Source organism: Pelodiscus sinensis, chromosome 26 (genome assembly GCF_049634645.1).
Source record: "Pelodiscus sinensis isolate JC-2024 chromosome 26, ASM4963464v1, whole genome shotgun sequence".
Classification (NCBI taxonomy): Eukaryota; Metazoa; Chordata; order Testudines; family Trionychidae; genus Pelodiscus; species Pelodiscus sinensis.
This window is the reverse complement of record NC_134736.1, coordinates 4,308,446-4,325,807: the sequence shown is the minus strand read 5'-3', so window position 1 is coordinate 4,325,807 and position 17,362 is coordinate 4,308,446. Positions and strand designations below refer to the sequence as shown.

At 49.7% G+C, this 17,362-nt stretch overlaps 1 protein-coding gene and 1 long non-coding RNA gene across 6 annotated transcripts in view; one reads left to right on the top strand and one right to left on the bottom strand.

Moving 5' to 3' along the window:
• Window positions 1–17,362, bottom strand: part of LOC112547518 (uncharacterized) — a 131,130-nt gene that overhangs the window by 75,870 nt on the left and 37,898 nt on the right. For 2 of the 3 annotated variants that reach the window (XR_003091283.2, XR_012897767.1), the window contains exon 3: window positions 13,806–13,908. This is a non-coding gene — a long non-coding RNA (uncharacterized LOC112547518). Of the gene's footprint in view, window positions 1–12,330; window positions 13,660–13,805; window positions 13,909–17,362 lie in introns of those variants that run through there. The other variant, XR_003091282.2, reaches the window with a different exon arrangement.
• Window positions 1–17,362, top strand: part of GRIK4 (glutamate ionotropic receptor kainate type subunit 4) — a 365,968-nt gene that overhangs the window by 327,231 nt on the left and 21,375 nt on the right. For all 3 annotated transcript variants that reach the window (XR_012897765.1, XR_012897766.1, XM_075909747.1), the window contains exon 13: window positions 12,020–12,133. Coding sequence is in view for 1 of the 3 variants with exons in the window: in XM_075909747.1 (XP_075765862.1) it covers window positions 12,020–12,133 (114 nt within the window). In the remaining 2 variants the exon portion in view is untranslated. The remainder of the gene's footprint in view (window positions 1–12,019; window positions 12,134–17,362) is intronic.

Below are 17,362 nucleotides of genomic sequence, written 5' to 3'. Positions count from 1 at the left end.
TTTGTCCTCTGCAGCTTTTGTTGGGGGAGGAACGGGGTTTGCACCACTGATCCTGCAGATACTTTGCACGTTCTTCACACTCAGCACCTATGTGGCCCTGTAGATGTCAGTGGGACTACCCATGGGACTATTAATTAAGCTCGTGCCTTAAGTGTTTGCAGGATCTAAGCTTTAATGGCCATCACCAGAAAGCTAGCTCTATAATGCTGAGCAGGTATGATTTTGGACCAGGACCTTTCTTGGTTGAGCTGGTGGGACTAGATGAAGAGGAAGCTCTTCCCACCCATAAATGATCATTGATAACAACACAGGGGGAAGGATCATCTCTCAGCTCCTTATCAAATGATAAGAGGGGGTGGGGATGGGGGGGTGTAAAGAAGCCTCAAATGTGGTGTTTCTGGCCAGCAGAAGATTTCCACTGCATAGAATGAAAGAGACAAGCCTGCTCTCTGAGGATCCCCTCGAAAGCCCTGGCGGAACTGGAACTCTGGGCAGGGGCTCTGCGGAGATCCCATGTAGAGCTGTGCCCCTCAGGTAGCCCCAGTAGGCTGCCAGACAGGCCTCCAGTTATTCCAGGGTCTTGCCAGCCTCCAACTCTGAGCGGCCCAGAATCAGGGCACAAAGTTTTTCAAAGCCAACGGAGCCCTCCTAGGATTGCACCCTTTGGCTGTGAGTTCTGTGCTATTCAGTCAGGCATTTTCCCTAGTAGTTCAGACCGCTTGTCCATCAGCTGTGATACTCTACCTACAACAGTAGCCAGTACCTGATGGTGCAGAGGAAAGCGTTGTCCCTAACTGCTTACGGAATGATGTTCATTGGTGAGAGGTTGATTCCTTCCTGACTCCTGCAAGGAGGTTTCTTCATGGCCAGAAGCATGAGATTTGGTTACCATAATCTTAGCCTGTGTAACTAGGAAAGTCAGAAAACCGATCCAGCCCTATTTTAATATCCCGCTTCAGTATCTGACTTGACGTCCGCCAGCTCCCGAGGCCCTAAATCTCCACAGAGAAGTTAGATGCTGAAAGGAAAAGATATTTCTTGTATTGTTTCTCATTTAACCAGCCACTGATGAAATCTTGAGTGCTGGTAATTCTATTATGGCTAATTCTGCAGGGTCCTCAGATATAACTGAAAAGGATGCTCTCGAAATACAAGTTTGCTATTGACCCAAATAGACAAGTACATATCTATCGACCTGCACGCAAAACGAATTAAGAGCTGAGAAATCCACAGACTGACTGACTCAGGAGATGAGTGAATGGGCTGTCGTCATTCATATGTAGGTCAGCGGTTTGGATGCAGCTCGGGCCAGCGGTCACATAAGATGGTTATGATCTGGTGGTTGTTTGGCAGAGAAGAAATTAATTTAGGAGGAATTCACCCAGTTCCTGATAAAAGTTTTCATATCCTAGAAACCACTTTGCGAATAGGTGCCTTTGTGAATCGAGAGTCACGAAGACTGACTGGCCTCCTTTCTCCTGGCATTCAGAGGTGGGCTCGGGAATGCGGCACAGTAGGACGGCATCCTCATAACTTGCTTTGCTACTCCCGCGCTCGGGCTGGATTGAAGACTTCAATCTCCAGTTGTCAGGCTGACACCTTGTATGAGCACTGACTATCACAAGGAATAGGAAAGAATAACACCGCTCGCACATCGCTTTGTGTTCAGCCGGCAGGGGTGGGCTGAAAGAACGTGTCTCATTTTTCCCCCTTTTACAATATTGTCTCTCACTGCGAGTTGCTGATGGTTCTCTCCTCCTGGAGCCGGAATGCATTCACTAGCCTGCTACAAGCCAATAACTGTATTTTCAAGGCAATGTGACAGCTTCCCCTTTATGCTCGTACGACGACATTGGCTGCCTTTCGGGACTGAGTGGCTGGCTATGCTCGGTGTCTCTTTGCAGTGCCTGTGCGTCAATTTGTGATGAGACTTCAGGGATTAACTCCCTTGCTGTGACAGCGCTGGGGAGCAAGGCTTGCTCTGAAGGATTCAGAAGCGACAGCTATCAGAGGCTTCCAGGCCACCTGTCCCTCATCCTTCATTTTCATAAGGAGTGAGGCTAAACTCAGGGGCAAATTGCTCACCGTGCAACTTAATCAGCAGGCACTTCCGCTGCAGTGTCCCTACACGTCACTCCTGTCCTCCTCATTGGTTTTTTATTATAGTGGCTTCTAGGCTCGAAGCAGGCATGAGAGCCTCGCTCTGCCATGGAGTGGGCAGCCCCTGCCCCAAAGCACTTACAGTCGAAGTTAACAAGGTGCAACATGTGAACGAAACAAACTGCTAGAAAGGGAGGACTAGGTAACAACTCTGTGAGCACCCTGCCTTGCAGACTAGCTTTGCACCCAGCGTCCCCTGCCAGCTGCTGTTGATCCGCTGGCAGCGTGCCGTAAGCATCATTTCAATCATTTCTCGAACGCGCCTCGTCGTGGGTACGAGAGCCACCCTGTGAGCGTTCCTTGGGTTAGCTGCGATAGGCTGGGATAGTGTCTTCCTACCGGGGAGTGCAGCACACAATGCAATTGAGCCCTGGTCCTGTAGGTTCTGCCGCCATATCCTGGGGCCTCTGTTAAAACAACCCCCAAGAATCAGTTCTAACAAGGTGGGACAAGCAAACTCGAGCGGATCTTGTGTATCAAGCTCTTCCTGACTTTAGGATTCAGGCGCCCACTGACAGGGAGGTGGGACTTGCTCAGGGAGGAGGGTGCAGCGGGGAGTGGTAGCAGAAACGCCAAGCGCCACAGCAAGTGCTCCAGTGTAAGGCTGGTACCGCAGCACCAAGTGCGCTAAGATGCCTTGAGTGTGTCAGTTCTGCTGTGATCAAAAATGTGTGGGAGCAGCTGGCCCGGCAGGGCTGCTGCCAGCCAATGGAGCGTTTCCTTTCCGGGTCCTGGGGGTTGATGCTAAAGAGAGCAGCCATCCAAGTTCTTACCGCTTGATAGCTGCCTGCAGCATGAGCCCATATCCTAGTCAGAAGGGTGCCTGTCACCCCAATGGACACCTGAGCAGACAGGCCCCACATGGAATGGGCTCTCAAAATGGAATTCCCTTTTGGATGAAGATGCATGTTCATGGGTGGTACCTATTTTGTGGCTAACTAGAGGCTGCCAGTCTCCTGGGTCCAGCCTTTCGCCAGCGTGAACTTGGCTTAAAAGTGCAGGAGGCGGCGAATCAAGCGCAAAGAGAAATGGAGGAACCTGCAAAGCAGCGATTTTAAAACCACGCAAAGTGCCGGTGGCCGGCAGGGGACGTGACCTGTGTCTTCCCCTTTTCTTGGCAGCAGTTTGTATTTTACTTCGCAGTAGCAGGGCGCTGGGGCCAGTGTTCGTACAAAAAAGCAGGGAGGATGGAGTCCATCTGTGGGATGATATTGCATAGGCAGATCTGATGGGTGTTAAAGCCAAATAGGTTGTGGGGGTGGAGAGGAGCGGGAAGGAGGAAAAACCAGGGGAGTGTCACCATCTCAGAAACACAGTCCGCCGTGTGAGCCGTTGACCCCGGGGAACTAAGCACAAAGATTTGCAGCCATCTTTTCCACCAGAGGTGTCTTTGTTTGCCCTCTCTGACATCCTGCAGAGCGCTCCTCACTCTCCGTACGTGGAGATTCACATCGTGCTGGGTCTGTTCTGTAGGCTGACGTGCGCCGGCTGACCCCCAGTGGAGCCCAAAGGCAGAAAGGGTTCGTACGTGTGCTCCTTTAAATAGAACCAGACCTCCAGGATCGTTCACTGCCAGCCAGCCTGACTCTCTCCTTGCCCAATCCTGAACCCCCCTTGGTAGGGTGGGGTCTCCCTGGCAATTACCAAACCGGTTGGAGCCTGACTCTGAGTATGAGGCTCCGGCGGGTGCAATCCACAAGACATACTCTCAGGGTTGGTTCGGAGCAGTCAGTCTCCTGCCGTGGAGAGGGCTGACGGCACCGACCCGACGGGACCTGACAGCGGTCCCATGGGTTCAGGGTGCTCTCAGATTAGGCCCAAGCAGACCGTTAGTGTAGGGTACCAACTCCCACTGACTTTGGTGGCAGCTGAGAGCACTTGGCACAGCAACAGGCAACCGAGGCTAGTGAGTGGGCCACAGGAGTGACCTTCCTTCATCTCAGTGGGCTGCAAGTCTGCCGTAACCAAGGCAGGACAGGACAGGGTGGTGTTGCTCACTGCGCTTGCGTACCTAGCACGTGCAGGCAGTGCCGACTGAACCGTAGTGGGGAGGGAGCAGAGGGAGCGCCCGGCTCTCCTAGCCAAGCTGTGCTCAGTCAGCACCCACCTCGCCTCGCGTGTCCTGGCTTTACGTGCGTGTCGCTTTAGTAACACCAGTGGGAAAAAATCGACACGGACAGAAAGCAGGCGAATGTGGCAACCCTGCACCTGGGCAACAGTAAACCAACGGTCTTACGGACTGCGCACAGGACCCCAATGGGCCACGTGTGGCCTGCAGGCTGCCCGGCCCTGATCTGACACCTCGTAGGACCAGCTGAGGCTGCAGGGCTTAGAAGATTGTCAAGGGGCTGTGGAGCATTTCCCTGTTAGGCCACTGATTGAACCCAGCCTGCCTTGCAAGCGCCCCTGCCGGTGGCTGTGCGGTGGTTTGTGCGGCTGTTTCCAGTGGATGCATGTGCACATCCCGCAGTTCTGCATCCTCGCTGCTGCTACCAAGGACCGAAGGGGCCACAGCCACGGGACATTGCTTCCATTTCTGGAGCTGGTCACTCCGCGCTGGGGCTGCTGGAGGTGGGGCCAGAGAAGAAGCTTGTCCTGCTAATGATCATGGTGCTGTGGCTGAACAGAAAACTCGAGGGCCCGATCCTGTTGCTCCCATTGACTACAATAGGAGCTGCAGCAGGCCCCATCCAACCCAGTGGGCAGGTGGAGCGTAAATGCCCTTGCTCCTTTGCTGTCAAGAGATTGGGGTTGGTCAGAGAGCGAGGGAGTGATTTGGCAGCCCGGCTTTTGTCCAGACTGGTTCTCCCATCCCTAGCACGAGGTGAAAAAATATCGCACGTCCACAGCCGCTCCCTCCAGTGCAGGGGCTTCTAGCTCTAGTCCCTCTGACTCATAAGCAAAGCAGGATGAATTCCCCTTGGATGGACTCGGCGGGTGATGATCCATGGCGACTTCTGCATCTAGATTGTCCAGGTCTTCAGCTGGAACCCAGCCTGTTTCCATAGTGACAGAAGGTAGTTGCCGTGTGATGGCACTAATTGGCCCTTAGTTGTCTTAAGAGCTGAATGAGTCAAGAAGATTGAAGTGCCCTTTTCTATCTCAGACATGACCCGGGGCGAAGCACACACATCGGGCACTGCGGGAGGAAGTTTGCCCCAACGTCGACCATCTCTGTGCAGTGAATAAAACAGGGCTGGAGTTTTCAGAAGCACTTAAGGGATTTAGGAGCAGAGGTCTCACTGGAAGTCCAGTACTCACTCTCCTACGGGTGCTGTCGAAAGTGCCTCCAGGCGTGTCAGCCAGGGGTGAAGTCACACACACAGTCATGTGCCTCAAACCACTACGTCTTTGGGGGTTTCACTGAGTTTTGTTTCACCAGCTTGGCAGAAAGCTTGTGAGAAGTAGAAGACCAAGCTTGGGCTCTGGGAGCCCTGTTCCACCAAGGACTTTGCACGTGACTTAGCCTCTCTGTACCTGAGTTCCCCATCTATAAATGAGGGTAATTATGCTCCCCTACCTCATAGGTGTACTGTGAGGAAATAAAGTTGTGAAGCGCTTTGCGATCTGCTGCTGAAAAGTGCTCTGTAAACAGGCATTGCTGTTAGGAAGGGCCAGGATAGGGATCATCTCCCAGGGCTGTTCTCCGTGCCACAGAGGACTTTTTGCACAAGATCTTTTCTTACCAAACTGTTGACTGACATCATGCGCCATCTGTCCCCATTAGCGGCAGGATGAGCCACGTCAGCGAGGGTAGCACCGGAGGAGAGAGCCGTGTCCGCTGGATGGGAAATCACAGTGTTTTATTTCTTAAGGCCGCCTCACAGCGTAACCACTCAGAATTCAGCCACAGCAGTTAATAACAGTCTCAGCTGCAGCGCGAGTGCGTTTCCGGGTGTGTGCTCTGAGCACAGGCAGCAGCCAAGGTGGCTTTCGTTAAGGCAGGTTGTACGATTTATTCCAAACACCACTCCACCGGGGGGTCCTCTGATCCTGCGAGTGTTTTGTTCTCATTTCATCAGTCTTCTGCTCTGGACACATCTGGCTGCGCTGTAAGAACACACTGTGTCTTTTCTGAGGTTATTTAACATTGATAACAGGAAGAGGGTAGACAGTAGAGACATGAGATGCACACCCAGTTCTTGGGCAGAAAGGGAGGGGAACACCTGATGCTTGAACATGATCAGAGTGCAGAAGCAGCGAGGAAAGAAGAGGCACATCTTCCCCCCAGAAGCAGCGGGATGAAATCGAAATGAGCACATGGGGAGTGAGGCTAGAGTGTTAACATTTGCAGAGCTGCCAGTGTTACTAAGATGAGTTGACTTCAGTGAGCCATTGGGGGGAGAAAACATCTCTCTTAGCCATTTTGAGGCAAAAGCGCAAGGTCTGATCAGATGATAATCAGGCACAGAATACAAATAGGTATGGTCACCAAAGTTTAATACCATTGGGATCTTAATTTGTTGGTCTCCCAGGGAGAGACAGCGAGAGCCTCTGGTCCTGCAAAGTCATCAAGAAATGAAGACCCGGGTCCTCTGTGTCACAAAGTTTCCACTCTTTGCATCACTCAGAGGGATGGATTTGCACTAGACCCGGGTGGGCAACGAGCAGCCCTTGGGCTGGGTGCACCAGGATTACCTTGGGCAGGCCACCATGCGCTTTATTTATCTGCATGCCCACAGGCACAGTAGCTCTCAGCTCCCATTGGCTGCGGATCGCCATTCCCAGCCAATTGGAGTTGCGGGAAGCGGCACAGTCTGTGACACCACTTCCTGCAGCTCCCATTCATCGGGAATGGTGATCTGCAGGTAAATCAAGTGTCTGGCAGCCCAGGCAAACCATGACCAGCATGCAGGCTGCTCATTGCCCGCCCTTGCGCTAGGCGTTGTGTATGTTAGAGCAGCCCGGGGCTGCTCTAAGCTGTGCCAGCTGGAAAGGAGGAGTGTGTCCGAGCTGAGGATAGCCAGAGATGCAGTAAGCTTTGCCAAGATCCCCTCCTCACCTTTATGAACATAAGAACGTAAGAACGGCCGTACTGGGTCAGACCAAAGGTCCATCTAGCCCCGTAGCCTGTCTGCCGACAGCGGCCAGCACCAGGTGCCCCAGAGAGGGTGGACCGAAGACAATGATCAAGCGATTTGTCTCCTGCCATCTGTCTCCAGCCTCTGACAAACAGAGGCCAAGGACACCATTTTATCCCCTGGCTAATAGCCTTTTATGGACCTAACCTACATGAAATTGTGTAGCTTCTCTTTAAACTCTATTATAGTCCTAGTCCTCACAGCCTCCTCTGGCAAGGAGTTCCACAGGTTGACTACATGCTGTGTGAAAAAGAACTTTCTTTTATTAGTTTTAAACCTGTGGTCTCCAGGATCGAGGGTGAATTGATGCTGAGCATGTCTGCTTTGCATCAGATGAAAGCTCTTTGAGGGTGGGGCGTTATATCAGCTGGCTAACTGTGGCTGCTTTACTGCTGGTGCTTTACCATCAGTGGAGCAATGCTGATTTACACCAGCTGAGGATCTGACTCTCAGGCAGCAGGTTGAGATGCTCAAAATAATTCCTGGCCAAGAGAAGAAAACATTGTGAGTTTGTGTGCAAGGGGCCAACATTCAGAATAACGGACACTTGTGCTTCCTTCGTATCGGTGTTTCTTTCTTCATCACTGAAACTGGATATTTACTCCTACCTCCACAGTCTCAGGAGAACAGTCTCGTCATATTTGTATAAGCCTTCTCAAGGTAGAGTACAAGCAATAGGATTTACTGTGACACAGAGACGCGGTAACCTTGGAACAAAGTCTTCCAGGACTGCAGAGGCTGCTTTGCTTCTTGCCAGAACAATCTGATTTCCTTCCTCCTCTAAGAGATGTCGTAACAAACATGGAGCCTCTACCGGTGTCTGACCATGATTCTCTCTTAGGGGTGCTGCTTTCCTCACATACTTAGGTGCTGACCTCTCCTGCCTGCAAGTAACCCCTTGCCTCCCACCTATCTTTTGCTCAACCGCCATCACACAGAAATTGTTCCTGAAATGGATCGGACCATTAGGTGGCATCACAAACCTCTTTCTTCATAACGACACCACACCTTTTGTGCAGAGAGAAGGTTCGCATGGCGGAGCGCTTCCTGTGTGTTCTCCGGTCTAGCCCTCTCCTCTCACTGTCGCTTCCTCCTGGAAAAGCATGTTCCTGTTCTGTGCTCAGTCAGCTACACAGATCCACATGCATCCCAGAATTCTCTGTGCTGGCTGCAACTGTGCATTGGAAAGAGATGCCGCAGCAGCACACAGCTGATTGTAAATCACAACCACGTCTCAGGCCAAAGGTGCCCACGTCTGAGCTGAAGCAGGGAAGATACCCCTTTGGCCTTTGGAGGCACAGGGAAGAGCCAAGGACACAGAAGCTCTGCAGCCAGAGAAGGGATTAAAAAAACTTATCTGCTGGTGTAGGACAAAAGCAGTCTTAGTGCTATTCCGGTTAGCATCTCAGATACAGTGTTCAGAGAGCTCCTATTTGGTCTAGCTTAGCTTCCCCGAAGGATAGAATTCCTTTAATACCCTGCCACACAGATCAATAGATGCCACCTTTGTAGTCTGGTGGTATTTATAGAGCACCAATGGATCGAGGGTCTAGATGGATGCCAGGTCATGATGGATTGCTGGATAGGTAGAAATCCCCCAACTTGTGACTAGTTCTACTCCTGAATTTCATAAGTGTCATCTATAGCGGCCTCCAAACAGTTACAACATCAGGCACTGGTTACTCCAGTAAATCTTTTGTGCCCAGAATGTGATGTTACCCAGAAGCACGGACTTTCTAATGTGCTAGAGGATACTTGTCCCCAGGAAGTGTGCCACCCTTTCCCCAAAGTCCCACCCTGCCCCACTTCTTCCTGCCCCATTCCACCCCCTCCCAAGCATTCCCGGCCTTCACGTCTACCCCTCACCTGCATGCCACAGAACAGCTGTTTGAAGTGGGTAAGAGGGAGGGGGAAGTTCTGATCAGCCGGTTCGGCAAGAGGCATTGCAGGTGAGGGAGGATTACTGGGAGGCTGCCTTTTTCCTATGAGTTCTCCAGCCCCGGAGCACCCACGGACTCAGCACCTAGGATATCAACTTCTCCTGGACCCACGCACCCGCTTAATTCAAGGGCAGATTTTTCTTTCTTTCTCTCTCTCTCTCTCTCTCTCCCACCCACCCACCACTTGGTTTTTCTTCTTGCTGCTCTTTCTACATTTTATAGCCCTTTAGACCAGAGACTTTGAATGGAGGAAGGGTTTTTTCCCCCACTTCTGCCAGAAGATGATTAATCCAGTTATTCTAAAGAAAATCCTGCAATAGCAGCAGGTTCAGGCAGCATGCAGAATGAAGCACACATGCAAATTTGCCATCTCACGGTGCATTTATAACTAGGGCACAGATCGGGAGAAATAAGCTGCATATTTTATCAGGCCTTCAAGGTTTGATGGTGCATTAACTGCCTTGCAAACCTCATGAAATTCAGGGATGGCAAACACAAGCTGTGGGGTTTTTTTCTAACTGCATGATTGGAACAGCTCCCTCTTACCCTGTAAGTAGCAGAATACATATATATATATATATATATATATATATATATATATATATATATATATAATATATATGAGAACAGTTCAGACTTCATTTAAAAAAAAGTAATTGAAGCCATTAAATGGATGCGTAACTATAAAATTCATGTTTAAAATTATAATCACTTATCTGCATTAGAAAATTATTAAATCTCGATGGATTTTTAAAAAATCTGATTTGCTTTACCCCATTGATAGCACTTACCTATATTTTACAACCTTGTGAGAAGGTGTGCTGTGTTGCCCTCTAGTGGCTGGCTCACAGAAACGATAGCAGCCTGCTTCTGCTGCCAGCTGATGGAGAGATTCTTTTAACTCAAGGGGTAGAAGTTGTGTTCAAGTGCTGATAGTTCACATTCTGCTGATGGGGGTTATTTCACTTGCTTTTTGCATTTCACTTAGCTTAAATAATGAAACTAAGCTGACTGTTTTCACATTTTATCAGTTTCATTTTCTGACTCTTCTAGCTAGCAGTTCCTTTAGTGCAAAGGAAGAAAATGTTTTTGTTGTTATAATTTATTTCATGCAAGCATTTCTGTTCATATTAGATCAAATATATTTGCTGACAGCAATAGTAGGCTGTTGTCTCCTATGCATCTCACAGCCCAGACAGCCAAACTTCTCTGCAATTCCTTGGGGTTCTCAAGCCACAAAACAGCTATGGCTGCGACACATTCTGGATTTGTTTTATTTTCTCCTTCCTTTGATACGCCAGAGATGACCTGGGCTGGAGATGGGACTCTGGAGAGAATGGGGCCAGTGTTCTGAGGCTGGACTGAAATCCTCTTTCTCTGGTGCTTGGCGGGTAATTCTGATTGCCACTTTCAGGGCGAGGAAGGAAAATTTCCTAATCAGATTGGAAGGGACTTGGGGTTTCTTTTTTGTCCTCTTCCTCTGCCACAGAGGGTACCGGGTACTTGCTAAGAGGATCTATATCTATCTCAATTCCCTGCCATTCCAGAGGCTTTGGGCATTAAAGTACTTTAGTTTCTTCTGCTCTCTGCCCATGCCACACAATAGTCTCTGAGGGCTGTTATATTTTAGTCTAGTCCAGGTGAGTACGGAGGAACTGGATGGGTTGCATGGATGGGCGTTTGATGTGCAGATCAGACGAGATGATCTGCTGTTATGCTCTGGCTTTCAGCTCTGTGCTGCTCCCCCACACTGCCTCACTCCACCCAAAGCCTCTTTGCAGACTTGCAGCCCATGCCATGTGGGAGGGGTGTGTCCTCTTGTATGGCCTCCCCAAACCCTGCCCCCACCTAGCATCTGGGGATTGCCACACACCTGGGATGGGGTAAAGGTGGGTGGGGATGCTAGCTTTGCCCCAATAAGGCATATAAAGCCTCTTCCTAAGAATAAATACATGGGGGGTGGGGAGTAAGTTCATAGCATCCCTCACCTCATGTTAAGCTTTGAAAGTTCAGGGCTGGTGGAAGTTGTGAAGACTGAAATTCTCTCCCCAGCATTGGAGCAAGGAAAACTCCAGGCTCCAAAGTGGCCTGGGTATGTGGTTAGGATGACGGACAAGGGACCAGCTCAGGGTCTCATAGAAGGACATCCTTATGCTGTCTGACCTCAGAGCTCTTAGTGTGAAGAACCATCAAAGGGAAAAACATGCCCGCGGGGTGGGGAACTGTGAGAACGGCCAAGGACCTCCATGGTCTGTAGAGCCTGGGAACAAAGTCATATTTTGCAAATGGGTAAACTGAGGCTGGGATAACAGAGTCTGGGAACTCTCCCTTGCGCCCCCACTTCTGATGGTCAAGAAGAGGGAGGAAGCCTGGGGGGGGGGGGGGGGGTGAGTGTCTCCAGCCCCTGACCCTGGAAAAGGAAGAATTGCTCTTTGTTCTGAGCGTGGCCCAAGGCTTGGTGACCACTGACTGCTCCTGAATGCAGGGTGGAATGCACACTATGCAGATTCCCTGCACGAGGCCTGGCACTGTCTCAGTGGGGCCTTGCCCTTACCCGGAGCCCCCTGCGTGGAGTGAAGTTACGCCCAGGAGGGAAATATCCTGGCTCATTGAAATCAATGGCAGAAATCTCATTGACTTCAACAAGGCCAGGATTTCCCCTACAGGCAGAGCATAGGTTGGTCTCTCTGGCCCTGAGTGTTGCCGATTTTGCAGGGACACGTCCTTCAGGACTGGGGATCCTTCTGCCAGAGGTGTAATTTCTCAGCCCCCCTTTCCCTCAGGATCCAGCCCCTTGGGGGCAGGCTGTTGACGATCTCTGCATTCTTTCCTCTTTAGAAAGCGGATTTGGCAGTGGCTGGCCTGACAATCACAGCTGAGCGGGAGAAGGTGATTGATTTCTCTAAACCTTTCATGACTTTGGGAATTAGCATTCTCTACCGAGTTCATATGGTAAGAGACTTATTTTATAACCGTGTACGTCATTGCAGTTATTTGCATGCAGATGCATATAGTTATAGGGGAATAATGAATGATTCATACAAATACATTGGTGTTATTTAAACACAAATGTGATAGACTCCTCCCCTCTCCCAAGCTTTATCTCCCCTGTCCTCCCCTCACCTTGTTTCAGCTGCAGGGACTCCATGTAGAGATAATTCCATTCCCGGTGCCCAATCCCACCGGAGCCCTCACTGGTTCCAGGAAGAGCTCAGTGCACAGAGAACTGCATGATTTGGCTCCACCCAACTCAAAGGGTGCACCTCCCCTGCAGTAACACCTCCCCCACAACACCCCCAGCACTGTGTCTTGGTGTCTACATCAGCCGACTCTGGCTCGGGCAGCGGGGCTAAAACTAGCAGAGTAGACGCTTGGCGCTCCCACTCTTAGACCACCCGCCTTGCCGAGTTTCAGAGCCCGGGTTACAGTCTGAGCGTGAGTCTCTACCAGCAATTGTTTGCCCCAGGGCATTAGCCCCGCAAGCCTGAATCAGTTGCCCTAGTCCAACTGTAGTCCTGCTGCGGCTCTTCTTAGCTGCTCCGAAGCTCATGAAGTCAATGGAAAGGCTCCCATTAGGGTCAGTGGGCTTTGGAGCCGATTTCAAATGGAGCAGGTGCACTAGCGTTGCAAAGGCAGCAGCTTGTTGCTATGCAGCTGTACTACTTCCTGGCAGCATTTCATCGTGTTTCTGAAGATCAGCAGGATTGGGCCTGATTAGTAGTTGGATGGGAGAGCTCTACAGTTTGCCTGTCTAAAATAGACAGGAGTGCTGTACAGTAGGGACCAGTTCCACTCACCTGTGGGGTAAGATTGGATTTTACGTGAGGCACAGCTCAGTTCAGTCATTATTAGCGAGTCTGGCCCTCAGTGGAGGAGTGTCAATGGTGTCAGCAGGTGAGTTAGTGACTCAGATGACTCTATCTCTGTATTGATCCAATATCCCCAAAACCAGTGCTGCCACGGGGAGCTGTTTTTTGGATACAAATAGTACTCTGTATCATGCTTTTTCAGGCATAGAGCTCAAAGCCCTTTGTAAATGTGGGCAGATACTTTTGCCAGTTGATGGCCAGGAAACTAAGGCACAGCCAAGTGAAATGACTTATTGTGGAGCAGGCAGTCAACAGCAGCACTGGGAACAGAACCCCACCTCCAGCTCTTGCCAGTTAACGCTTCGGAGAGCCAGATGGAGTCAGTAGAGCTTCCCCAGGGTAACCGAGGACAGGCTGTGGCACTGAGGTTGTTTATAGCAAGATGCTCTAATAGACCCCGTCTGTGTTTTGATATGTGCTTTGTATGGCTCCGTGGGTGATAAGAAATACAGTCTCGATTACCCATCCGCTCAACAACAACAACAAGATAAAACAATTAAAGCTGCTTCTGTCCCTGTCCCTGCCCTGTCTCAACACACAGCAAAGATGCAGCATCCCACACGAACGTAAACAAGCGTGCACATACGTATCTGTGTGCCGGGTTGTCTCCTGCCAAGAACAAACAAGTAATTAAAATCTAGTTAAAATTCTATTTCCTCTTATACGTGCAGAAGGAAGGATGAATGAGTTAACCGATCAGACTGGATCAGATCCTTTCATGCGTTCCAAGATCAAATGCATGTAAATTCTCCTACCTTACAATGCATGCTTTCTGGATCCCCCAGCTCCTTCCATGGCCCGGTTGTGTGTCCGAGTATTTCAGCCTGTTTGGGTTCTGGTGGTTTTTGTTTTCTCTCTCTTCCTCACACACATTTAAAGGGAGGTAGAAATGTAGCCGTGTTAGTCTGGTGCAGTTGAAACAAAAAACAGGACTGTGTAGCACTTTAAAGACTAACAGGATGGTTTAATAGGTGATGAGCTTTCGTGGGCCAGACTTTTCTTCCACTATTTGATCAGAGGAAGTGGGTCTGGCCCACGAAAGCTCATCACCTATTAAACCATCTTGTTAGTCTTTAAAGTGCTACACAGTCCTGGTTTTTATTTAAAGGGAGGGGAATTGATAATTGAGCATGCTCTGCTTCTGACTTACTCTGTGATCTTGGGCAACTTCCCCCACGGCCACTTGGTGATAACAAGCCTCACTTACCTGTCATGCAGGGAAGTCGTGAGGATATTAGTACAGGGCTTATGGGAAGGTTACACACCCTGAGGGGTGCAGCGTTAACTGTGGCTGCCCCTGAATCTAGCCAAAATTTGAAATGGCTTTAGGTCTAAGAAGTGTTTTGCAAATATTCTCTTACTCAGGGCTAAATCCCCAGCTACCTCTTCAAGCATCAGCACATAGAATAGCATCAGTACGTTGGAAGTATCACATGGAATCAGACCAGTTGTCTGTCTCCAGCAGCACGGTGAAAGGCACCCTGCACAAACGCCGTCCCATGGGTCCTGAAGCACTGAGGCTGGAGTAATTCCTGGGTCCTAGTTGCGTTGGGGGCAGTGGTGTTCAATTGCTGGTGGATGCACCAGATCCCATCCACAGACCGGTTCTCATTTATGATCCTTCCAAACTCCACTGTCCAGAAAACAGCCCCCCCCCCCAACACACACACACACACACACACACACACACACACACACACACACACACACACACACACACACACACACACACACAGAGCTGGATTCCAGAGCAGCGGAATGCCACCAACCATTTCCATTGCTCAAGCAGCAGAACTCACGCCCTCTGGGAGTGGGTAGGATTTTCCCACTTCACAGGAAGGTAGCGCATAAGAGCAGTGTGGCAATGGACTAATTAAACCAGTAAATATTTATTTAACAGGGGACAGCATGCTAGCTAATCATGGCTTTCCTTGAAGGATTCAGTTTGCAGAGCAGATGAAGGCAACTCCAGATCCCCATCTGCTCTTCTGCTTTCCCATTCCTACCCCCTCCCCTCCAACATGGAGAACTGTAGCTCCCGTATGTTAACCCACGGCTCTGATCTGACAGTTCCTAACAAATAACTACAAATAAATTTCCTGTGGAAGAGTCATCTGCACATCCCAGTCTTCCCCCCCGCCCCTCCTCCCAGCCCCAAGCCCCGCTTAATGACATTGTATTTTATTTTCTGTATAACTTCAGTTCCAAATCATTCCCCCCCCCATCGAACCACCCTGCTGCGTATGTCTTTTTTATTACACATAACAAAATATGGCAGCTTTAAATGGGGCTGTCATTTTTCTCAGTTTCACTTGGTGTGGTATAATCAAGTATGGATTTTTGACACAGGGACTCTAATGGACTTTCTGACTCATGGGCTGCTGAGAAAGAGTCATTTCCTCCCCTCCCCGCGATCTTTGTCCAGCCATACTCTGGAGAGAATGAACATGAGCTGTAGGCAAGTGTGTTTGAATGAGGAAGGGGCTATTTTTGGTAGGGATCTGGGGGCAGTGGAGCAGGATCGTATTGTCTTACAGCAGGGCCCTATTGTGTTGCATATTGCACAGACACATGGGGAGAGACAGTCCTTACTTCCGAAGACTTACACTCGAACTAGACGGGACAGACAAAGGATGGGAAGGGACGTGACTTGCCCATGATCATCCAGCAGGTCAATGGAAAATGTTAGTAGCCACATTACTTAATGCACGACTGGAAGGTGCTCAGCTAGGGTCTGTCTAGACTCCATGGCTCCGTCGACAGAGCCATGTAGATGGGTTTACTAGGCATAGGATAATGAAGCGACGATTTAAACAATCACCGCTTCATTTACATCAAAATGGCCGCCACGCTGTGCCAATCAGCTGTTTGGGGGCAGTCTGGACGCACCATGGTCGACAAGGGAAGCTTTTGTCGACCGCTCCGATATGCCTCGTGAAATGAGGTTTACCGGAGCAGACGACAGAGGCTGCCCTTGTTGACCGCGGTGCGTCCAGACTGCCCCGCTGTGCCGTCAAACAGCTGATCGTCACAGCGCGGTGGCCATTTTGATGTAAATGAAGCGGCGATTATTTAAATCGCCGCTTCATTTTCCTATGTCTAGTAAACTCATCTACATGGCTCCATTAATGGAGCCATGTAGTCTAGACATGGCAATGGAAGTGGTAGAAGAACCTTTTTAGAATAATGGAGAGACAGGACTAGAACTTGAATCCTTTTATTTTCAGCCCACTGTTCTGTACGTTGGGCCACTTTGCCTCTTCAGGGCAATTTCTTTAGTTTATCACTGGAGAGAAACTGCACTGTAGATGCGACAAGGAGTCCTGTGGCACCTTAGGGTACGTCTAGACTACAAGCTTTTGTCGACAGAAGCTTCGACAGATACTGTCGACAAAGCTTCTGTCGACAAAGAGTGTCTAGACTACATCCAGTTCTGTTGACAAAGCAAGCCGCTTTATCAACATGAGAGCGTAGACGCAAAGGACAGTGTAGATGCAATAACACCTTCTGTCGACAGAACTCTGTCGACAAAAAGCGTTATTCCTCGTAAAATGAGGTTTACAGCCGTCGACAAAACTGCTGAGTCCTGTCAGCGTTATGTCGACAGAACTCAGCGGCAGGTATAGTTTTGTCAACAAAAGTCCACTTTTGTCGACAAAACCCTGTAGTCTAGACACACCCTTATAGACTAACAGATGTATTGGAGCATAAGCTTTCGTGGGCAAAGACCCACTTCGTCAGATGCATGTAGTGGAAATTTCCAGAGGCAGGAATAAATATGCCGGCCAGAATAAGGCTAGAGATAACGAGGTTAATTCAGTCAGGGAGGGTGAGGCCCACTTCTAGTAGCTGATGTGGAGGTGTGAACACTAAGAGAAGAGAAACTGCTTTTGTACTTGGCTAGCCATTCACAGTCTTTGTTTAATCCTAAACGTTGGTGTCAAATTTGCAGATGACCTGTAGCTCAGCAGTTTCTCTTTGAAGTCTAGTCTTGAAGTTTTTTTGCTGCAGGATGGCTACCTTTAAATGTGCTACTGTTTGTCCAGGGAGACTGAAGTGTTCTCCTACAGGTTTTTGTAAATTGCCATTCCGAATATCTGATCTGTGTCCATTTATTCTTTTACGTAGGGACTGTCCAGTTTGGCCGATGTATATAGCAGAGGGGCATTGCTGGCACATGATGGCGTATATTCCATTGGTAGATGTGCAGGTGAATGAATGATGGTGTGGCTGATCTGGTTAGGTCCTGTGATGGTGTCGCGGGTGTAGATGTGTGGGCAGAGTTGGCACCGAGGTTTGTTGCAGGGATTGG